The sequence below is a fragment of the Limanda limanda genome, chromosome 17, assembly GCF_963576545.1.
Source record: "Limanda limanda chromosome 17, fLimLim1.1, whole genome shotgun sequence".
Taxonomy (NCBI): domain Eukaryota; kingdom Metazoa; phylum Chordata; class Actinopteri; order Pleuronectiformes; family Pleuronectidae; genus Limanda; species Limanda limanda.
Window position 1 is genome coordinate 4,543,881 of NC_083652.1, and position 24,204 is coordinate 4,568,084.

Sequence of the window (24,204 nt, forward strand, 5' to 3'; positions counted from 1 at the left end):
TGTGTCGTTACTGCGATAATCCAAATGATGGCGCTGTTGATTATCAGATTGATTTCATTATTTCATCTGCAAACCTTTTTACGGACAAATAGATTGTTTATGAATCACTTACAAGTTGAATTCTAAATGACTAAAGTTACTGTTAACAACATTAACGTATTTGTGTATCTCTTAGCTTCATTTGTATTGGGCCAATTCCATTGTACTTGTATCCTCTGTCATTTAATGTACATTTAAAACTTTGTAATCCCTTCTCGTTCTTTTGTGAAATCTTGAATTTATACAAGGCTTCTCTGTGAGACCAGAGAAGATGGGGCATGGAAAATCCATAATGTAATTTAAACAGTAATTTGATTTAATCAGCAATTTCCAATCATTAAGAAACATCTAATTTTTTTTTTTTCAAATTCTATAGATGCATCTGATGTGGAGTGGACGTGTGGCCCCGGGGCCTCCTGAGGTCTGGGGCCCCTGCCCTGGACTACGGCCCTGGGATTAGACACAAACATGATCTGTTTCATTAATTTCTCATCGAACCGAGGGGGCGGGATCATGTCATGATCCAATTGGCTGCTTTTCCTGTCCATATGCAGGATCTAGCCTGTGATTGGCTGTTGTCTTTAAAGCCTCGGAAGTGTCATTTCTGGACTTGAGCAAAACTTCATATATCTGGCGGCGGCTTCGAGCTGATTCACGAGCTACGGGAAGAAATGGCGACGAGAAACCATTAAAACAGGTACGTTAGGAAACTGTCCTCCACATGAGAAGGAGCGTTGCTTATCTCATCGTCTTCCCGATGGTTCTCCAGGCGATGTTTGCTTCGTCAGACATGCTCCGGGTTTCATTGTCTTTTGGCCACAAGCTCGCCCCAACTTTGAGAAAGACAAACCGTAATGGTGGTAACGTCGTGTCATTAACTGGTGAATAGATATGTAATAACACGTGGCTTTCTATCAACTCTCCACTTCACCACTGGTCCTTTTTCATTTTCTTTCACAGCGTATCGTGTCTGTCTTTTTGCTAGTTCATCTGTTATGGTCATCATCTTCTTCCACCAGAATTCACACTAATCGCAGCGGTAACCATCATTTTAAGTTTAGTTTTCGTGGATGAGAGTTGTCGTCTGATGAAGTGTTTCTACGCCGAATTGACCTAAAAGCATTACTTATTCAAATGACACGTTAGTTACGGTATTATCATCTATCTGGGTCTGCTGACAAAGGCGCCAACCTAAAATTTGAACATTTCTCCGCGAGGTGTGGGAATAGTGAGATCCTCAGCACTCAATCCATGGAGCTGCCTCCTCGTGACTATTCCAGCTCAGATACATAGAGATTACACATCGTGAGTTATGTAATTGTGTATTTTACATGCTGGATCTCATGGCTGAATGCTGCTCTGTGGAGGTTTAACTTGGTAAAAATACGGAAGTCGTTTGGACCGAGTTTAGACATGTCTGATGTCTCCTGTTGACTCGTTTCGTCAGTGGTCTGCTCTACTAATAATATAACTGTCTGTTTGCACCCGAGTTCCAAACATAACTTTCCTGTTGGTCAGAGCATGTGCATGCATGCAGCATCTGAAGGAGCTGCATGGAGATTCTCTAAATTCCTCACTCACGTGAAGCCTGTTGACTTAAGATTGCATCATAAAAGGTTGAAGTATGGTCGTGTCAAAACAAAATGCAAAATGTGTTAGTATTAGCCAATTAATTCAAATTGATAGTCAGTAGAAAGATAATAGGCTGTACTGTTTTGATTTATAAAATCTGCCTGCAGCTTCTCAAATACCAGTAGTAAACTTAATATTGGTGGATTTTGAACCATGTAAACAAAAACACACAGAATCTGAAGATCTAGCAGCCTGAAGGACATTATTTTCTGATGACATAACAATTTATAAGTGAATTTATATGAAAAACATTTTAAAACATTTCTTAAAATGTTTGTCAAATTAGTGTCAAGAGAATTTTGCTTAGTTTGAAAACAGTATGTCATAAACTTCTAGGTAGCCCACCTTTAAGTTCTCAGGTGTAAAGAGGAATACAAAAACACAGTATGATGAACCTGGATAAGCAACCACACACAAATACATAATAATACTTGCACAAAATAACTCTTTAAAGAAAAGTAGTGATACAGCATTAGATCGTGACCAAAACATGGAGCGGGATTTCTTAGGTAATACAAAGACTGTGGTTGTGTCACTGCAGTTTTGGAAGCACGCACTGTATTTGTGACCCATAAACAGCCTGACAGCAGGACATGTTCCCATGCAGGTTGACCTAAATACTGTGAAAAGCACACTGCTGGTAATTGTCTGGCTGCAAATTCACTTAACGTCAAAAGCATAAAAGAAATAAAGACGGAGGGAGATTTCTGTTGTTTGTTGCCACGCCTGTTTCATAGAAACAGAAGAGAGATTTACTGTGTTACAGGAGAACTAGCTTGATGTTTGCTTGGCTAAGCGCCTGATATTCACTTAAGAGTCTTCTGGTTTTTGAGAGAAAGAGGGATTATAAACTGCTGGTTTATAGAGGTGAAGAAATGACCAGCCCTGTCTTCAGAGAATGAAAAATAGGTAGAGAATTTAAAGTGTGGCTGGCTGTTAAGACTGCACTAAAGGCTGCTGTCCTGGGCACTTTGTGAGCAGAAAGAAAGGAGTGTGAGAGATGGCTGGTCCAAATTTAAGTGGTGGGTGTTGTTTATGACAAATCGAGAGAGGGAGCACATGCCTGCATAATTCTGCTGCACCAGATTTGCATGTTTATACATTTTATATAGTGGACTTTTGTTTGGTTTGTTGTGCCATTAACAGTAGATCAGTTTACTGGCTGTGTTGTGTGTGCATCAGATTCAATTTGTTCCATGACAATCACTCAATGTTCATTCAAGATCTTTCTATGAATAGAAAATTATATTTGCGCTCTACTGATGCAGGATTTTTAAGATTGATGTTATTTTCCATATTTAAACGAAAAAACAACGTAATATTGGCTGATGTTTTTTTAATAGAATCATGAAAAGAAAAACACTGATTAATTATTTTAATAATGTGTGACTCAGTTTCACTGCCTTGTAGTCTGAATCATAGACTGTAAACAAAGATGGACCACACGTCTCCACTTCCTCCCACTTTCCAGATATGAAGCCAAAAGATCCTGAATACAAACGCAACCATCTAACGCTGATGACATAATTTGGAGTCAGATTCTGTGCATCAACTGCTTCTGTACTGAATGACCTGTGAATCGTGGATATGAGACACAGATTGACAAACACACCGTTGTGGTGCCCTCCGCATGTTTCCATTACCATTTCATCTACATTGCTTTTTGTTGTTACTCATTCTTGTTTTATTTCTTAATCAATCAATAATTTATTCCATATAATGTCAGAAAATAGTGAAAGTCCAAAGTGAGGTCTTCAGACTGCTGGTTTTGATTCACATGGTGAAACTGCGTAATGTGTATGTTGCAGAACATGAGTCTAAGTGACTTCCTCTTCAGAAGCTGTAAAGGAAGCGTAGTCGACCACAGCAGGAGGCAAGGTTGTGTTACTGCTCTCAGCTATGGGGAGGACTAACCTGAGCAGTGGATGGATTTCATAAAAGAGTATTTGATACACCTAATGTGTTAGATTAAAAATAAATCTATAGAATTATTGTTTAAACTGTCATCTATGACTGTAGTGTAAAAATATTTATTTTAAACCTTCATCTTGTGAATTGAAGGTATAAAGAGATGATACAAAATTAAAAACCCTCAGTCACACACACTTATTCAAATAAACTTTGAGATGAAAAGTTCAACTGTGATGGTTTGAACGTTCAATGGGTTGATTTCGAAATGAAAATCAACCGTTTCACTTTCAAGCCCCGGCGAGTGTTTCACCACAAAACAGACGTCTGTGACAGGAAGACGATTAGGGTAGTACAAAAGGAAATTTGTCCCATTTTCAGTTTCAGTCAGAGTTTCTGGGTATGAGGGTGCTATTGGTAATGTATTAGTGTATTTTATGCAGCAGCTTCTTTGCTTAAACATGTTTTTGATTCTTGAATTCAGACTAATGCTATATAATGAATATCATATTGAATGATGTAGGAGTGTTGTGTCAGTAAGAATGTTGTATGATCTGTGTCACAGTACTGTCTGACTTTTAACTTTTAGCAGCAGCCTTGTGTCGTCATGCTTGTGACTGCAGGGGTCTGAGCGCTAACACAACAGCCGGCAGACCCGTTGTTTTTAAAATACTCCAACGTGTTGACGTTACTTTGTTCTGTGCTATCAGTTTTCCCATTAATCAAATGGCTTTAACATTAACACGCAGCCAAAATAACCAGATTTATTATTTTAGTGATTGTTGATAGCAGGTGTTAAGGTCACAGTGAGGATACCTATTAAACAGACTCAAATCGTATCCATTATTTTGTAAAAGGTCAGTAAAAGTATAATCACACACTGCTGGGTACTGAAACTAAGTCAAGCATGAAGTCGTGTTGTTAGCTGATTGGCGGGTTTGTTGCTACAGGAAGTTTACTTCTTGTTGCCACACATTGCAGCACTTTTTTGTGCATGTGGTGTTGTACCTTGTAGTATGAAGATTGTAGGTTCTTAAAAGTTAAGCTCCACATTAGGGACGAAAATGTTAAGCATTTTCCCTAATCGATACTCTGCAATGTTAACAATCAATAAAACATTTTTAGTTTTTTTCAAACATCAAACTATTTAATTGTTTAATTAGTTTTGAGTGGGAAGTGAACTTAAAGGAGACATTCTGGTCATATTCAGGTTGATAATTTGAAATTCTGTTATTACACGAAAGGTTGTACATGCTCTAATGTTCAGAAAACACATCACTTTCCTCTTAAGCTGCCTTCAGACATACACTGATGTCCTGGAAATCTCCTGACATTCTCCGGAGAAGCTGTATATGAGAACGCAAATCTCCAAGTGAGAGGCTCCAGACATTCTCCCGGAGTTTCTCTTGCTAGCCCCTTGGTAAAAACTCTGGATAATGTCTCAGCGAGCTCTTGTGAGAAAACAGCAGGATATTATCCGGAGTATTAACAGGGAGCAAATCGGCATGTTGTTGATGTTTCTAACATGCAACGGTTTAAAAAATGAAAAAACAAACAAACACAAATATCTCAGGAGGACAAAGCCGTGCCTTACTCCAACAAAGATGTAAGAGAACTTTTTATGATAAGGGCAGATGCCAGTGTCGATGTGCTGTAAATAAAAACACAGGATGTCCACAGCTGAATTAATATGTGACGTCCAGCTTCTGCTTGTTGCACCACCCCTCACCAAAAAGCTCTGTAGATTTCTGTGCTATTTTGAATGAGTCTGTCTGAGTGAAGAATCTCCTTATACATTGTTCATTGGTGAAAGGCAATCTCCGGAAGAAGTCATTATTTGGAATTCATGCATGAAAACGGCTGTCCATTGCTACAGCTCCTCTCCTCAGCTTCTGCCTGAAACATATGGTTTTAGCTCCTGTCTCTTTATAGCCCCCCTCCTGATAAAGCCCACTTTGTTGTGATTGGTCAACTGCTTCCAGCGCATGTAAGAAAATTCGGCCTCTGCTCTCAATTTACCTGGGGCGTGCTAGGTCAGCTACTAAGGGTGCACTATGCAACATGGGATTTTGTGTTGTCATGTGACGTCAGTGATGCAGAAGAATGATCTGGAGTTCTGACAAAGTGTTTTAGGAGCTTCAGTGGTTTCTGTGGGGAGAGATTAACTTCATTTATGACAGACTTTAGGCTTTTTAAGTTTGCAGAACTTTTACATTTACAAAAGACTTGGTAACACACTAGTTGAAAGAAAAACTGTGAAAAAAACAACAACATACGTTTCCTCAAAACAACACAAAATAATAATTTAGTAATTTAATCAAATCAAGTTGCGGAGCTTCCACTCCCTTTTGTTGCTGTTGTCGACTGTTCCTTAAGTATTACACATATGCAGCACAATGTCCAGGTTTCACTGGAGAAAAATCATCAGATCAAACTCAATGTGTAACAATGAAAAGAAAGTCTGACCCGGTTTTCCTTCGTTAGCAGTACATTTTACCCCACATTTTCAAATAAGGTTAAATTAATCATAAAATGTCATATTGTGCCTCAAATGTGATTAAATTCAGTAGGATTAATTAAGTATTTTCACTGAAATTTAATGACATATTTGGTGTTGCAAGTACTTTATAAATGACAAGGAATGTGCAATACTTTTTAAAATTCCCATCAAGGACAATTTTATTAAGAGGATTAGCTCATTAGTATCTGATGATCACCTGCTGGGGGTAAATTAGAAAAGAGACCGGGCTAAATGAACCAGATACTACTTTTGTTCGGCATACATTAAATATTGGAAATTAACATGTATGGACCACATCATATTTTACGATTTTTATGATTTTTCTTACAGATTATTTGTGTTTAGAAAATGCTGAAAAAAACCTCAATCCATATAATTCAAGTCCATCCTCTCAGCTGTGTGTTGTAAATAAGCTGTGCGTGTGTTTCAGGAGGAGGGAGGATGTCTGTGGAGGTGGACGCATTGCTGCAGGAGGCGAAAGAAAGCATAGAGGCTGCCCAGAACTACCGCAGTGAACTACAGCAGCGCCTGCATGGCCTCAGCCAGGCCCGAAAACAGGTACTGCTATTTGTTCACACGCCTACATGCAATAAGTCTGTTGCTCAGACTTTATTAACTCTGTGTTTTAGCTCTTTAGTCATCCTGCTGGTTTAATTCTTCTGTTAGGAAAAGCAGCCCATATTACTGCAGCCAGTGTTTTCCCCTTGAGAAATGAGGGCTATTCCATCCTCACCGCCATCTTTATCCATTTCAAATAGGCTCTTTTTCTCAAATAAACTCAAGCAGTGCAGTAATGAAGTATTCGCCTCTGACCAGGCTGGGTCCCAGGAGAGAATATTCTCCACGTCTCTCTTTCTGCTATCTCTTCCTTCCTCTTGCTGTTTAGATTTACCCGTCCAGCTGCTCAGTCAACAATGCAGCCACTTCCGGTTGCTATAGACAGACAGAGAGTCTCTAGAGAAGAGATGAAGAGAGGGGGGGGGGGGGGGGGGGTATGATGCTCTGGCTTATTTGTTTATTATTATACAGTGTAAAAAGTGAAATTTGAAGTCAGTAAAGCTTCTTCCAGACCCTTTTCCCTGAAATGTTTCCAGAGGGTCTCTATGTGAGAACACAAATGTCTGCAACAGTTGCTTCACATTCCAGAACTTCTCCTGCCAGCATCGGAGTAAAATGTCCGTGAAATGTCCAAGTGACACCATGGGAGAATACAGCAAAATTCCTGCCAAGCGATTGTGTGTGTTGATGACATTTACATATAACACACCACAGTCCCTGACAACTAGAAGAAAAACAAATATCTGTTTGATGTTGTCAGATCTGTGACGTCATGAAAAAGTCTGAAAATTACATTAAAATCATAAAATAAAAATGTCAAGGTATCTCTGTATCCTATTGGAATGTATAGTGGACCATCACCCCTCCGGTGCTTTTTATTGATTATTGTATTAAGTTATATGTATGAAGTTCAGAGAAAAGTGCACTTCATTCCTCCAGGAGTCTTTTTTGTGAGTTTGTGTGTGTAAAACTCCCTCCGCCCAATCCCAGCTGTTCCATCATACATTATTTAGAATCAGACATGAGGTGGGGTTTCTTTCCCATAACGCTGCTCTTTCCCACAGCAGGGATGGCTCATCACCAGATTATCGGACTCCAGGAAATATTACACTCTCTCATACACGCACGCAAACACACACACACACGCTCCCTGAGACAATACTATCACTGCAACATCTCGTCTTTGTCAGAGCTGTATAGTCCAAACATTTGGGGAGACAAACTTCTGCCTGTGTCGGATGTCAGATCACCTCCTCCCATGTTTGAAAAATTATTGAAGATTTCTGGTTTTATTTTTAGTTAGATTTATTATTTTACCAATCCCAAAATATTGATTGTCATTTGGTCTGTTATCGTACTGATAGTCGTCAGGAAGTGATGCATTGTCCCCAGTGGAAAAACCTCCTGTGTCTGCAACACACACACACTCAGAGTTCAGAGTGTACTCAGGCAAAACCTGGTGTGTGTTTTCCATTCACAGCATCAGACTGTCCCTGTTTTATCACTGCAGCAATTGTCAATCAGCCGTCCATTTCCTGCTATCTCTCGCTGTGTATACTTTTTGAGCAATCCTCTGTGTGTGTGCGCATTCGTGGAGGAACTGAAACATAACCTCTTCCTCCGATCACAAACCATCAAGCTTCCTGACGAGCTACTTGACAGTGAGAGTAGCCTGCACTCGCTGTGTTTGGTGTAAATGCCAATTCGTGGTTTCCATGATGATGGACAATCAGATGCTGCCAGCCCCAAATTTGAATCCTTGTGGACTCCGAGGAAAGTGTGGAACATGTGACTGTACACATACTCCCCATTGCAAAGTACGAACAGAAGTACGTGTGTGTGTCAGAATGTGTCGTCCATGTTGCGACAACAGCCTGTGGAAAACAATGCTGCTTATAGGCTAATCAGGCTCTTTACTGTGACACGTCCAAAATGATCGATGAGTCCAAATTCATTGTGGTAGAGGAGTAATATCAGAGTGGAGAGTGGATTGCACGGATTGAGGGATTGTTTATTATGATTTAAAGTGAACCTCCATCCTTCAGGTTCAGATGGAACTGGAACTGGAGTGAACGGATCTGGCTCTGGAACATCATGGTCCCCCACCACACTAATGCCCACTTAAGGGGATTTTGGAGGGGAAAAGTCTTTCTTAGAAGAGTTCCCTGTGGCAGAGGTGCCTTGCGATTCTGTCTGTGACAGTGACAATGGCATGCAGTCCTGCCTGACTCACCTCCCCAGGCCCTGCCCAGTGTTTAGTTTTTTTTAAAGTCATGCAGTGGGTTGACCAGACCTGGCTCAGACCTGGAGCAGAAAGAAAGAAGTGACAGCCAGAAGAACATATTGAAGCCCGACTCAGCCCTGCCGCCTTTATCCAGTTGTTATAATACAAAACAAATCTCTTAGCCTAAATAAATAACTACCAACACACTATATATTGATTTTGGCTCATAATGTCCACATTAATCAAAGGAGTAGTCAGGTAAGGCAATGTTATTATAAAATGCAGTACTGAATCGTAATACTAACAGTACTGGTGGCTGTGTAAAAAGAATAAGATATTCTGTCTTGTGTCTTTTAAAGTCATTATGCTGCTGTCTCAAATACTGACGACATCTTCAAATAAGTCCCAAGCCACCGCTGAAAATAGTCCCCAAACACTACTCTCTCTGATGTGAGTTAAATATAGAGAAAACGGCTCAGATGTGAGAAGCTGCTTTTCACCGTCTTCGTGTGTAGACTTGTTGGTTATTTAAATGTAGACATCACTGTGACACCACAGATGTTACATTGGGCATTGGAATGCATTTCTTATCGTTTAATATTTTTTGACTTAACAATCACGAAATCGATTGATCTCAAACACAATCAGCCGATGTGTCACTAATAACAAATTGTGTATTCTAAACAAAGTGACTCTTTAAAATGGCTTTTCTGGGATGCATTAGTAAGGTGCCGCTAGGTTTGACCCCACAGTTAACATTCTCCCTTTTGGGTTTTTGTGCCTTCTTCTTCTCTGCCCTGTAGGTGCGGGGGAGCTCAGGTCAGGCCCGTGAGGCCCTCCGGAGGCACTTTGCAGAGCTGCAGGCGGCAGCAACACGACTTCTGACGGAGCGACTGGCTTCCCTGCTGGCTGAAGTGGATTCCATGGAAGCTGACAGTGTCAAACCGCTGGATGACTGTCAGAGCCTCATTGAGCATGGGGTGGGCCAGGCCGACGAGCTGCTGAGAGAGGGTAGGTCCCCTAAAAGAACAATGGTTAAAAGTTTTTTGGCTAAAGAATAAACCTACCCTCTGTCTCCAGGGGAAGCAGCTCTACGTTGTGGTCTCGGGGAGAAGGAGGACAAACTGGGCAGTTTCACCAAGAAGGCCATGCACATCCAGCTGGACAGGTAGTGCTCTTCATTTCTGTTTTCATCCATTCAGGTGTTTCCTCTGACACTAAAAATTAATTATTTTGAAAGCTAACACTAAGAGCTACGGATGCAGTGAATGGTAAGGGTGTGCTTGATGTAAAGTGCATGTCAGCAGTTGGAAGAGTGAGCCATCTTTTATAATCTGAGCCAAGTGAACTTCATCAGCTGATCACCTTCCTGCAGTGTTGTTCAAAGTTCAGTTCATACTCGTTGGTTGGTGAGATTTCTAGCAGGCTTACACAAAAACTATTGGACAAATTGGAGGTGGAGGATGCAATATAGGTCAGGAAAGCACTAATTAAATTGTGGTGCAGATCTGCATCAGGGGCTGGATACAGGAATCTTTTGTATCACTTTCTTTAACATTGTGAGACTATCAGGCGTTTTTGTTGTTGTTGACATTCTCATTGATTTCCCTGATTGTAAATTCATATCTATTTGGCAGAGGTATGACCTCTACTGAGAGTTATTCCAGTTTTAAATGATTTACTCCAAGTCTCCATCGAACCTCCTCCTACTCATCCATCAAACAGTATGTGGTTTGTTTGAACCAAATGACAAAGCTCAAAAACATGAAATACATGACTCAGCATCTGAACATCTCTGTACAGAAGTAACAACCAGATCCCAACACAGGAAATCTTGTAAGAAAAAAAACACAATGCCATGGAAATCGGCTCGAATTGACATATTTAGCCACATATCTTCGAAAATAGATCATACTGAACATATTTATCAAAGAAAAAGAACAGCCATGCTCTGCCAACATGCCGGTTACAGTAAAATATTTTCCATCAGTTGCAAAATGATTCATTCAGTTCACTGTTTACCTAAATTACGAGCATGTACAAACACAACACTGCCCTTCTGTGTCAACCAATGACCTGCTGAGGTTGGTGGGAGGGTGGTCCCACTTACAACTGGGCAAAATTAATCACCTGATATGTGTAAAGATATTCTATCATTTAATCAAATAGCCAACAGTAACACTGGTACTTATGACTAGATGGCAGTTATTCACTCTAATGAAATTAACTGGCTCCATGTGTTTTCCAGTCTACCAGAGGTACCAGCGTTAGTGGACGTGCCGAGTGTTTCAGCCCAGCTGGACGACTCCCTGCTGGGGCTGATAAGGGAAAGGGTCTCACGCCACGGCTCCGTCTCCTCCCACCCACCCGTCCAGATAGACGAGCTGCAGGAGAGGCCGGGGAGTATTCTGGTCCGCTGGTGTAAGGTCAGCCAGGGAAGGGGACACAAAAAAACACAGGGACTCTTCCATGTGAATGTTAAGCACGTGTAACCTTGTCGTTTTGTGTGTGGTCAGGTGGATGAGGACTTTGCAGCTGCAGATTATCGACTGCAGTACCGCCGATCAGGCAGCGGGGGCAGCCAATATGAGGATTCCTACATTGGTCGGGATAGTGAGTTTCTGGTTCTCCACATGGACCCTCACACAGATTACCTGTTCAGGGTCTGCGCCCGCGGGGAGGGTCGCACAGAGTGGAGCCCCTGGAGCATCCCACAGACGGGATACACCACACTCGCACCGCACGGTAGGTGAAGAAGACTTCTGCAACACATGCAGTGACTTTTTAAAGGATGACCTCTGGCCCTGCAAACAACTCACTCAAGAGTGGGAAACCCTGTGCAGTGAACCCATTCTAAACAAGGCGTTGTTTTTGTTCATAGAGCTACTGAGCAAGAATTTTAAATGAAGCTAAGAATTTGGTTTTGTGAACTTTGAAGTGAAGAGTGACAAACGTTACATAGTATGTCTCAAAACAGCATCGTAGGCAAACCTACAGACTGTGTTGTTACTTTTGATGTGTTGTGTGTCTCATGTGTGTGTGATGTGTTATTGTAACAGAGTGGCGTCCAGGCACTGAGGGCTACATTCTGAGCAGCAGGAGAAACATCGCTCTATGCAACGACTCTTCCCAGACCCGCTGCCAAGTCCTCTACTCCAACGCACCCACCTACTTCTGTGGTCAGACACTGACCTTCAAGTACGCACATGCACCTGGACCCTTTCAGATACTTAGGCTCATTAACGCTGTAGTTGTTTCTCTACAGCTGAATCAAACATGTAATCCAGTGTATGATAAATTGACTTTTCTTTTCTGCTGGACTCTTTGTGTTAAGTATTTGTGCATCTCCATATATGTTTGCAGGATCTCTGCAGCAGGTCAGATCGACCGAAGGGACAGCCTGGGCGTGTGCGTGGACAACCAGAGGGGGGCGGAGTCTCTTCAGAAAGACCAGGCCGTCTGCATCTCCACCAACGGTATGTGGACACAAAGGATCCGCATCCGCGTGTATACATACATGCGGATGCAGATCCTTTGTACACGCACTCGGTTTAAAATTCCACCTTGTGGTCACTGTGATACTTAGTTTACACTATATTTAGGGAATTATGGCATCATGTTTATTTAAAACATTTAAAACACATTTAGAGATACATGGGTAATGGTGTTTTTTTTAAAATAAATTATATTAAATAGGTAAATGTTACAATGGATAAAATAGGTTAAAAATGTCCTAGTTACTTCAGTCTTTTCATCTCAGCAGAGTTGCACTTGAGTTCTATGTAAAAACTGAAGTCATGTAAGTTCAGCAGGGATCACTCTCTCCACCTGTACAGTTTCAAAAAGAAAAATCTTTATTGTTCATTTCACTACAGTTAAGCATTTGATGCAAATGAAGAGATGAAGGATACATCCACATTATTACTTTTTCATTTTATGACTTAGTCTCGGGCCACACATGCTCTTAAGTTCTTTATCTATCTATAAAGATAGACTGCGGATGTAACCATAGCAACAGTGACGCATTATACTAAAATGTAGTAGAGTAAATGTAGTTGCACTGTGGCTTTAACTGCAAAAAGCAGTAATAACTGTAGAAAATATCAGTTAAATCCTATTTTTGCTGCTTGTGCAATATCAAAGTTTATCTTTAGTCAAAACTTTCAAAGATTTCTGATCATCTCACATGAGGCTTAAAAGTATAAATTATAATTCAAGTAATTCTGCCTTTTGAGGCTCGTTTTCTTTCAGCACATTTCAGAGAGAATGTTTTCAAAATTCAGTTTCCTCCCATGGCGTGCTGCAACGGGTGTTGATGTTTCTCCGCTCAGGTGCTGTCTTTGTAAACGGTAAAGAGATGACCAACCAGCTGCCCGCCATCACCACCGGCTCTGCTGTGACCTTTGACATGGAAGTGGTGAACCTGTTTCCAATCAGCAACAATAACCTGAGCGAGGGGTGCAACTTTAAGCTGAGGGTGACCATTGGCTCAGGGAACCGGGAGGTGGTGTTTGATTGGCTGGTGGACCAGGCGGTGGACTGCCTCTTCTTCGGCTGCTCTTTCCTCCACTCGGGCTGGAAGGTCCTTGTGTTTTAAGAGTCATTCTGTCGATCTGCTGGAGTTTGGGAGCTCCGTTATCTTCAGATTCGTCATTCTTCTTCTGTTCTTTCACCTCTTCCATCTGAATCATCTGCAGGGCGACTGCAGAGTCTGGGGAAACAACAGAAAACATCTGTCATGTCTACCCAGAATTTCAGAAATGTAACAACAGTTAACCCTCAAACATATTTCTTCACATCACAAATATCCATCAGTTTCTGTCCAGGTAGCCTGGAGAGATCCTGCAATTCTGTCGTGTATTTTTTAAGAAGATGAAGATTAAAATTCCTGTCGAGACATCTTTAGCTGCGATTGTATGATGAAGCACAAATGGAAGCTAAAATACAGAATCAACATATTGCAAAACATAATGTCCCGAGTACGGTCAAGTACGACTTTCGCCATTTTTTCAATCTTCATGATTCTAGAGCCAAACATGGAGGTATAGTATACTTTTTTAAAAAGCGGTGAGAATAGCTCATGCTGCACCAGGAGGAGTAATTTTTCAGAACCGATGAACAGGAAAGACGAGTTAAAAAAAATGTTGCGTTGCATTTATCAGATGTTTATTTCTTTAAAAACAGAAGCTTGTTTCCTTTCCTCAGGAAAATTCTGTTGGTTTACATGCGCTTAGGTAACTTGGTTGCTGTTGGCTTTCTGTAATAAAATGAATATGCTACTTGCTCAACAAGCCCAGTCTTTGTAATAGACGGTCAGCACAAGCTGATTCAACTAGTGAGATTTCCTCTGTAGAAAACTGATTTCTCACCCGGGTGACTCGCCTTACTAGGGGGGTGGGGGCATGGATTGGATACCATGAATTACTCCAAAAATGTCAACGGAAAACCCCATTTCTTACAATGTTAGAGAAAGTGAAAACATTTTCTGATTTCTCCCCCCCCGGATCCAAATCCGTACCGGAAGAGTTCTTAGGTCCCACCGCTCCACAACATTTCATGGAAATTGGCTGAGGAGTTTTTGAAAAATCCTGCTAACAAGCGAAAACATCTCCTCCTTGGTGGAGGTAATACAAATATTGTTTTGCTGGTACCAGGAGCAACTAACTTCTACCAATGCAGCCATTTTTCTTTTTTACACGTACTGAACCTTCCCCATTATGAATGAGTTTTTCTGACACCTGCGTCCTCTGAGTGACTCAGTTTCTTGAGTGCATGTAGACGTGGCAGTGACGATGTCTGAGCCTTTTCCAGGACACAGACGTGATTGATACTTTTTTTCCCCTCCAGACTCTTTGCAAACCTCATCAGTGTCGAGCGTCTTCATGTAGAAACGATCAAGTTCCTGTTCAGTTGTCAGGAAGCTGTGTTGTTTTCTTTAGGCTGTTGTTTAAAGCTGTTTTATTTGTCCATGTATCTATGTGTTGTTTGTTTAGCCATAGTAACAGTTTAACGCAGCCCGATTGGACACACACTCTGTTCCCAGGTCACGTGATGATAAATGTTTGTTTGTTTGTTTTTTGGAGCAGAATTGTTACGATTTGCCGCTGCCTCTTTTAACGGTTTAAACTGATAAACCTGCTGGTGTTTTTTTTAAATCATCATTATTTGTTTATTTGAACGAAAAAAAAATCACTGTGAAAGTCAGACCTTGTTGTGTTTGTTTTCTTTGCATGACAGACTCAGACATTTAAAAAGGAACATTTTTAACAACAACAAAAAATAAGTGAGCCTCATGACTGACTGACTAGCTCAGGAGGGAACTTGGAGAAATTGGAAGGAGAAACTGCACTTTTTTAAGTTTAGTTACAATAATAAATGAATCAGCTGAGATAAAATATCGGAAAAGCTCTCTGGGAGAAGTGTGAAGGGATTTGAAACATGACTGACTGATTTCATTGGGCAGGTGGTTCAGAGCTTCTGGGCCCCTCACTGCAAAGGCTCGGTCCTCTATAGTTTTTAAACTGGTCTCTTGAACAGTGACAACACTTCTGCCCAAGGATCTCAAGCTTCACAAAGGTTCTTATGAGATCAGAAGGTCTAAACTATCATCAGAAACCTGGTCATGCAGGTGATAAATGATCTTTTTTGTAAAACAGACAGTGTTAAGAGGCTGTGACGAGTTTAAGTTTGAGAGTCGAGTAGCTGAGTTTTAAACAGTCAGAAGTCTTTTCAAACTTTTTTGGTCTATGCAGGAATAAAGAAATGATGAGATAAAACATGTACATCTGCGTCTCTATAGAGTCGTAACACGACACCAAGGCTGCGGCTGAAAATCTACATTTATATTTAGTTCTGATGTTGATATTGTGAACTAAAAGTTTAATAAGCCTGTTGTTCACTGGAAAGATGTGACAGAAGAAACCAGGAGCTCAGAAGATCATGTGAGGATTCACATCTGTTCTGGATGGGGTCACGACAATAAAACAGCCGTTCTGTTTATTTGATATTGAAGTTTTCCTGTCTACGATGTTGCATCACTTTAAATGTTGCCTCAATCAATTGTGGGATTCTTCTCCTATCTTTTCACAAACGATAATCTGGTCTTTCCTATGCTTAAGGAGATAAGTTAGGATGCACTGAACTCCTTTCCTTGTCATCTAGAAAATTTAAAAAACTCTTATCACCCCAGAATCCTTTCCAACAGGCTTGATGTAGTGCAAGATATAACCAGTATTTTGCAGTGTTTTTTGGACACCTGGTTATTCTTATCAGTCAACATTGATATATATCACAATAAAAATCAAATAAGCACCACTGCACTGAGGTGCATGACTCTGCAGGTCAACATGTGACTCTGATGTTTTCTAATCACTCAAACATAGAACTGATCTTTATAAAAACCTGCTAATTTCATATTTATGTTACTGGATAAATCGACCATGTCTTATATTTCACGAAAATTATCTTTATCGTTTAATCTTCTGTTTTAGGAGCTAAAAAACTCTGTAGAGTGGATGGCACTTGTAACAATAGTTTTTACACTAAATGTACTGTGTAGTGTGGATGCAGCCTCAAAATGATACAGGGCCACAGAGTGAGACCACTTTGGCCACACACGCAACGAAATGTCTAAAGTGCAACTAAAAGTGTTGGTTATCTGTCTCTGTAAAAAAGCGAGTCGTGTCACTTCCTCATCTCTTTCCTCTGTGGAGTTCACACACGCGGTTGATGCACTTAGAAGTTTCTATGTTTATTTTATTTATTTCATATCAAGGCAAATCTTTTATCGTACAATAAAATATCCTGAACTGAATTTATATTCAAACAAATCTAATAGAACCCAGCCGTGGTGAAGAAATTACCAATGGATTTGGAAATGTCAAGGGTGTAATAGGTGTATTTATGCAGTGCAAAAAGGTGCAGTGATGATATTTTGAGTGCAACGAAATGAAAGAGTTAAGCACACCGGTGCAGCCAATAGAAAAGGTTAGCCTGGATCCCTCTGATATGATTCACATCTATCTGCATGTGAAGAGACTGCAGTGCAAATAAACTTGATTCTGACAAACCTCAGACTAATGGATGCAACACAGTCCTCATCAGACGCACTTTCTTCACTGGCCGTTTCCCATGAGTCTTTAAAGTTGATACTGGAAAAAACACACACACACATTAACTGACTGGAACACACACACATTATACAAAGAGTGAAGGGTGGAAAAAACTTACACTGTGTTTTGAGGATCGATACCAGCCTCCTCCTGAACTTTCTTCTTCGAGAGGCTGAAACAAACACCAAGAATCAAATATACTGGTTTGTAACAGCGAAGGGTAACAAGCATGTAAACACACACGTGCTGTGACTAAAAGTGATGTCGGCCCCAAACTGACTGCACAGCCTCTTAAAGCTGTATTACTCTGTTTATTTACATCAACAGCTGATTTAATCTGGATCACAGTCATAACTTATACACACTTAACTTTATGTCCCTGGTGACACAGATACGCGTTGGTGGAATTTTTATATTTATTGTTACAAAAAAATCAAATGTGAGGCCAAAAACGTGTTTATGATCTAGAATGTAATCAGGAATGACATTTAGAGTAACTGATTATAACCAGTACTTTTCAGTACATTAGCTGTTTGGAAGTCTATGTATAATACATGATCTACTGTGGGTTTACTTCATAAAATAAACCAACAGTTTTTGCAGTTAATACGATATTTTAACTAAAGTCCTAAATTGTAACCAATTTCTCCCTTTTACCAGTTTATATTCAAGATGGAACTACAACTCATAAAAGTCACATTTCCACGGATGAGAAATCACATTCTGGCAGATGATCACTTTTTGACATGACACCTGTTCTAACATTCTAACAATGATCCTTGTGTCAAATGCTCTGTGAGCTTATTACTTACCCACACTTAAAGTTTAGTTATAGAGATAAACTGCATCTCTTGGTCTTTGCGACTGAGAAATCATCATTATTTCTTACAAAGAAGAAAAACGAATACATAAACACAGTCTTAGTGTATGGAAGTCCACTGACACGCTCAGTTCTAAGCTGGCATTGAGAAATTATTCAGCTAAACATTTTTTAGTTTACATGTGTTTCTGTCAGTTTAAATGTGTCTTTATCTGTTTACATGTGTTTCTGTCAGTTTAAATGTGTCTTTATCTGTTTACATGTGTTTCTGTCAGTTTACATGCGTTTGTGTCTGTTAACATGTCTATCTGTTTACATGTGTTTGTGTCTGTTTACATGTCTATCTGTTTACACGTGTTTCTGTCAGTTTACATGTGTCTTTATCTGTTCACTTGTGTTTCTGTCAGTTCAGTTTAAATGTGTCTTTATCTTTTTACATGTGTTTGAGTCTGTTTACATGTCTATCTGCTCACATGTGTTTGTATCTGTTTACATGTTTTTCTGTCTGTTTACATGTGTGTCTGTCTGCCTGCATGTGTTTTCTTAAGTTGCAGTGCCTTGAGCATTCAGGGTCACACCGTCTCTAATGATGACAGCTAGCTAATGTAAGCTAACTCAGCTGACTACTACCTTGTAATAATAACATGAACAACCAGCAAACACCTTTCCAGTAGAACCAAAGCTAGGTCGGAGTCTTTCCGTAACCCCAGCTTGTTCCGGAGCGCCCTCCATCTTGGGAAAGCGAAGCCGATGTTCACCCTGGTCTTCGTCTGCATCCGGTCGCGCAGTAAGCGCAGTTCTTCCCCCTGTGGTTCTTGCACCTCCGGCGTCATCTCGGACACAGAATCCGCGGGAGGCTCCGCGGAGGACGGGAGCGAGTAGAGATGATCCATCACGACAAGATCAAAAGAAAAGAAGATAAAGCCAACATCATAATTCAAACTACTTCGACGTCTTCCTCTTCCGAGAGTCTGCCTCATCCGGTGTTTGGGCTGTGACGTCATCCACAGGCGACCGGGTGAGACGACCCACCACAGTGGACACAATTTACTGATTTCTTCAGGTTTGAAAATCGCCAGAGACATTTGGGGAAATTAAGGAACAGAACTGAGTTAAATATTTATAAAGCAAGTCTGGTTGTTTCTAGACGTTTTGACACGGAAGCTGCACATAATGTGTCTTTAAATATACTCCCTGTGGCGCATGCGTCAGCGCTGTGGTCGAAAACCAGACTCGGTCAGAGAAACATTGATTTTTAAGGTGAAACTTGTTCAGTCGGTGTTTTGACTGGATTTGAGCCGCGGCCCTGTGGGTCTTATGGAGGAGGAGATTGAAGAATTCAGCTCCAGCTAACCCCCCTGACCCAATCCTCACCAGGAGCTGACCACAAGGAACACAACTCCCAGGATCCCACGCTGCTTCTGCCAAACTCTGTTTTGTTTTGTTTCAATTCGACCCCTAGTGGTAAAATTGCACATAGCATACGACATATCATCTGGGACAACAGCTTAATTGTGTCCCAACAGCCTCACATTAGATCTATTTCGACCTCCCTCAGACCGTCACCACGGTCTTAACACGAATGATGTCCTCATCTCCCTATCCTCGAGACCAAATATCAACAATGTCACGTGAGTGACCTTAAGGGGGCTGGGCTCACCGCCCATAAAGCTCCCCGGTGAGCGCGGCCGCCTCCTCTTTTCTTCACTCGCCTCATCCGAGACCGACAGGTAAGTAAGATATTTTGGGACTCCACTTTTATCAATCCGACACTTTTGTGCAGGCGCCTTGTGTCCCTGAGGATTGTTTGTGGTTTTCTCCTTCTCTAAAAGTGAGGCAGAGGGCTACACTGCATGTGTTAAGCTCTGCTCTTTGTTTCAGGCAGCTTAATTAGCTGCACCTGGCACTAACTACTCATGTTCACAGCTTTGGGTAAGTATTGTTTATCTCGTGCTGTTTGTGTCCATACAGAGTTTGTTCTCTTACAGGAGTGAGTAGAAAAGTTGGGAAGCTTAATCAATAAATAATCTATCCCTTAAAACTGATTTGGATCGGGGGTGCCCCCCCCCCTCCTCACCCGGTAACTCGCTGTCCGCAGGGAGTGGGGTTTCTCCAACTCCCCCTCGTGCGTTCGCGCACAGTGAGTGGAGGTGAGTTAAAGCCAACCTTTTCACGTTTATTTGCCTTTCAAAAATGAATAAATAAACCGTGTTTGAGGCCAGGTAGTGTCCCCTTTTCACCTCTGTGCGCAGCAGGTGGGATTGTTTGCCTGTGTTCCCTGTATAAAATACAGTTGGTTATTGGTTATCACCCTTTGTAGGTGCTATTTTGTTTCCCTTAAAGCCCTGTTCGCAGTGGCTGGGATGTTGTTCTCTCTCCACCCCCCCACCCCCCTTGTTTTCTGCCATTGCAGGCATACAGTGGGCATTTTCAGGTGAATTAGTTATTTCACCCCTTCCTTCGTTTTATGTGATATTGGCCAGCTGTGATTAGCCTGTTTATAAGATCCCCTTTACCAGCTATCCGTAGCTGCTGGGCGCTATTGTTTATATATTTATTCTTAAATCACAAAAGTAACACAGAAATGTCCTCACATTTGTGCCATTATTGCCGGGGTATCATGGATCCCCGAGATGGCCACCGTGAATGCCCGACTTGTTTGGGCATGGCACATTTAATGGATGATATTGAGAACCCCTGTGTGGCAGCAGTGGAACTGCCTGTGGAGGAGCGTGTTAAAAGAGCCAGATGGGTGGAGCAGTCTGTTCGTGCTGGGGCCGTGCAGCCTCTACCAGCCAAACTAAATGAAAGGGGACACACCTCAAGGAAAGCCCCCCGAAAACGTGGGCATGAGCACACCCCTGTTCGCAGGCGGGACTCAAGCGAGACACAGGCTCCAAAACCTTCACAGAACCCAGCTGGTCAGCATGATGACACTCAGCTGCAAATCCTAGCGGCCATACGTAGTCTGTCAGACAGGTTGGGTAGAGTTGAGGCCCAGTACCCGGCCACAACAGCTAGGGCATCGAGGCATGGGCACTCCTCCCCGGACAGGTTACCCTCCTATCAGGAGGAGAATGTGGTTCACCCTGACATTCTCTCTCTCTATGCTCAAAATTCCCTTTTTGAAAGTGATGGGCAGTCTGAGGGTGCTGCTGGGCTAAAACAGCCTAAATCCACACAATGTGAGGGGGCGTCCAACCTCAGCAACATGGGTGAAAGTGAGCCTTCACCCATGGACGTCATCTCAAGGGTTTCAAGTGCGGCAAAAATTGTGGGGCTCAATGTTCCAACTGAGGCTCCTGCTCCAATGGATGGGATTTGGGCCGGCATCACTCAGACCCAGCAATCAGTTACTGTACCTGTGGCTGGTGACTATTTGCACATGCTCAGGAAAGCATGGAACATCCCAAGTGGGGCACCTCAGTTCAATGCAGGTTGCCGGAGACTGACTAAGAATCAGTATGCTCCTGAAACAGGTATGGGGGATATGCCTCCAGTTGAGCGGGAGATGGCAGCCTTAACATCTCTGGGTCCAGAGCGGGTAACCACCAATCCACGCTGTCCCCTGAAAGAGTGTGATAAGTCAGACCGACTGGTGTCTCGGACTTATAATGCAGCCACACGAGCAGCCCGCTCGGGCAATGCACTCGCCATTTTATTGGCAGCTCTTAGGAGAACAGCCAACCCAGAGGACCAGGACACCATGAGCCTGATAGACTCTGCCCTGGTCACTCATTCCCAGTTAACAAGGGACATTGGTGCAGCTATGTCATCTGCCATGGTAGCTCGGAGGCAGATCTGGTTGGCACAGACAACTCTTCCCGAGAATATCAGGAAAGAACTGACCAATATGCCAGTCGTGCCGGCACATGTTTTTCATCCTGACTCCCAGGGTGTGTTAGATAAGGCTGAACAGTCTCGGCGTACCAGAGAGTCAGTACAGCGCACTTTCAGAGGGGCTGCGTCTACCAGGTATAAACTTAGGGGCTCCCAGCCTCCCCACCGATCATCATCCTGGGCCCGTAAGGAGCCATGGGTGAATGACAGGCGACAGGCTACAGGATTCACAGCCTCTGGTGACTCCAAACAGCCTTCACAAAGTCGACGTGGGTTCTATCCCCGTTTTTCGACTAGAGGTGCTCCCCAGAGGAGGCGCCCCCCCAGAGGTCAAGGACCTCGGGGCGGTACAGCCTAGGGGTGGGGGGACACCCGCCGAACTTCATTCTCGGCTATGCCTGGACAGCTGGGAAGAAACTGTGTCAGACCCATGGGTGCTTGCTACAGTATCAAAGGGGTACAGAATTCAGTTTCGGCGGCGGCCCCCCCCTTACTCCAGGATCCGCATGACGATTGTCACGGACCCAGTCCAGGCTCAAATCCTGGCACAGGAAATTGTAACCCTTCTGCAGAAGGATGCAATTATGAAAGTAGATCCAGACGAACAGCTCACTGGCTTCTACTCCACGTATTTCCTCGTGCCGAAAAAAGATGGCGGAATACGTCCCATCTTGGACCTAAGGCGATTAAACGCCTTCATAAAGGTACTTCCTTTCAAGATGCTGACCACGGGTCAGATCTTAGAATCTATCGAAAGAGGAGAGTGGTTCACCTCGATAGACCTGGAAGACGCGTACTTCCATGTGCCCATCTGTCCAAACCACAGACCTTTTCTTCGGTTTGCATTCCAGGGGCAAGCCTATCAGTTCAAGGTCCTGCCATTTGGCCTTTCCCTCTCACCAAGGGTGTTCACCAGAGTGGTTGGGGCGGCCTTGTCTCCTCTCCAGTTGTCAGGAGTAAAAATCCTTCCCTACCTGGACGACTGGCTGATTTGTGCTCCATCTCTTGGCCAAGTTGTAGAGGATACCCAGAGGGTGTTGTCGCATGTACGGTCCTTGGGTTTCAAGGTAAATGTGACGAAAAGCAACCTCGAGCCAAGGCAGCAGGTGATTTTTCTGGGACTTTGCTTGAATTCCCTTACAATGTCTGCATCCCTCACATCTCAGAGGGTGGGGAAGATTCTAGTCTTCCGGAAACGATTCCGTCTCGGCAGGCAGCTACAATTTATCAGCTTTCAGAGGATGCTGGGGATGATTTCAGCCGCAGCAGCTGTTGTTCCTCTGGGCCTCCTCAGGGCCAGGCCAATTCAGAGGTGGCTGAATGCCTTCAAGCTCGACCCGAAGCTGGACAGACACGTGAAACTTCGTGTGACACGCACATGTCTCCAAGCCTTACGCCCATGGGCAGACCGGGTGCTCTTGCTCCAAGGAGTCCCCCTTGGGAACATTCCCTCGAGGAGGACAGTGGTGACGACAGATGCTTCCCTCACAGGTTGGGGAGCAGTCTGGGAAGGCAGAATGGTGCGTGGCCCGTGGATACCCCCTTGGGGTGGCGAACACATCAATGTTCTGGAGTTGAGAGCGGTTCACCTTGCTCTGAAGGCTCTCCTTTCCTCCATCCAGGGCAGGCATGTCTTGATAAGGACAGACAGCACTTCAACTGTGTATCATATAAATCACCAGGGAGGCACAAGGTCCCTGCGTTGCCTCCAGGTGGCACAGAAACTTCTGTTTTGGGCTTTTCAGCATCTGGCTTCACTCAAAGCAATCTTTATCCCAGGGATTGTAAATCGAGCAGCAGACCTCTTGTCCAGGACTGGTCCTCTCCCAGGAGAATGGAGACTTCATCCAGAGGTTGTATCCCTCCTATGGAGTCGGTTTGGCACGGCTCAGGCCGATCTATTCGCATCAGCAGAGACAACCCACTGCAGGATGTGGTTCTCTCTGGAAAACCAGGGAGGTCCCCTAGGCCTAGATGCACTATCTCAAGAATGGCCGGAAGGGTTGTTGTACGCTTTTCCTCCATTCCCTCTGATTCCCCAGGTACTCAACCGGGTTGCCTCGGGCCACTACGAGGTGCTGTTAATAGCCCCCAGGTGGCCAGGGAGGCATTGGTTCCCAACGCTCCTTCGCCTGGTTCACGGTCAACCATGGGCCCTGCCAGTCAGGGCAGACCTCCTCTCACAGGCAGAAGCTCAGATATGGCACCCCAGATCAGACATCCTGCAGCTTTGGGCTTGGCCCCTTCTCAGTACCTCTCTCAAAGGTTAGATGAGGCTGTCCTGAGGACCATAGACAATGCCCGGGCTCCCTCCACTCGGGCTAACTATGGCCATAAATGGAGTGTGTTTTCTACATGGTGTCGCAACAGACAGGAAAATCCAGCCGCTTGTCCTATTGAGCTGATTCTCCGTTTCCTTCAGTCACTTTTGGACTCTAACAGGGCACCTAGCACCATTAAGGTATACACTGCCGCAATCTCTTTCTTCCATGAGACAGTGGGAGATGTTACAGTTGGTAGACACCCTCTAGTGTCTCAGTTCATTAAGGGA

General features: G+C 43.0%; 2 protein-coding genes across 2 annotated transcripts; one reads left to right on the forward strand and one right to left on the reverse strand.

Annotated features, from left to right (window-relative positions):
* Positions 1–642: 642 nt before the first annotated feature.
* On the forward strand, positions 643–15,086 carry crlf3 (cytokine receptor-like factor 3). The gene is made up of 9 exons (XM_061089878.1): positions 643–736; positions 6,531–6,658; positions 9,686–9,893; positions 9,963–10,050; positions 11,131–11,308; positions 11,399–11,627; positions 11,942–12,080; positions 12,246–12,358; positions 13,214–15,086. Exons 2-9 carry the CDS (start codon positions 6,542–6,544, stop codon positions 13,477–13,479), a joined length of 1,338 nt encoding a protein of 445 aa, XP_060945861.1. The 5' UTR covers positions 643–736; positions 6,531–6,541; the 3' UTR covers positions 13,480–15,086.
* si:ch211-40k21.5 (uncharacterized protein LOC100332117 homolog) lies at positions 12,714–18,789 on the reverse strand. Its single transcript, XM_061089879.1, has 4 exons — positions 18,477–18,789; positions 17,112–17,165; positions 16,952–17,032; positions 12,714–13,593 (listed from the first exon to the last, which is right to left on the reverse strand). Exons 1-4 carry the CDS (start codon positions 18,704–18,706, stop codon positions 13,533–13,535), a joined length of 426 nt encoding a protein of 141 aa, XP_060945862.1. The 5' UTR covers positions 18,707–18,789; the 3' UTR covers positions 12,714–13,532.
* Between the last annotated feature and the right edge of the window lie 5,415 nt (positions 18,790–24,204).

Bases quoted from the DNA above. Each gene is read 5' to 3' on its own strand.
- crlf3 (XM_061089878.1), top strand. From the start codon at position 6,542: ATGTCTGTGGAGGTGGACGCATTGCTGCAGGAGGCGAAAGAAAGCATA. The intron at 11,309-11,398 runs GTCAGCCAGGGA...GTGTGTGGTCAG, and splicing joins TTCTGGTCCGCTGGTGTAAG to GTGGATGAGGACTTTGCAGC. The intron at 11,628-11,941 runs GTAGGTGAAGAA...TTATTGTAACAG, and splicing joins CACCACACTCGCACCGCACG to AGTGGCGTCCAGGCACTGAG.
- si:ch211-40k21.5 (XM_061089879.1), bottom strand. From the start codon at position 18,706: ATGGATCATCTCTACTCGCTCCCGTCCTCCGCGGAGCCTCCCGCGGAT. The intron at 17,166-18,476 runs GTGTTTGCTGGT...TGTTTGTTTCAG, and splicing joins GCTTTGGTTCTACTGGAAAG to CCTCTCGAAGAAGAAAGTTC. The intron at 17,033-17,111 runs GTAAGTTTTTTC...TGTTTTTTCCAG, and splicing joins ATCGATCCTCAAAACACAGT to TATCAACTTTAAAGACTCAT.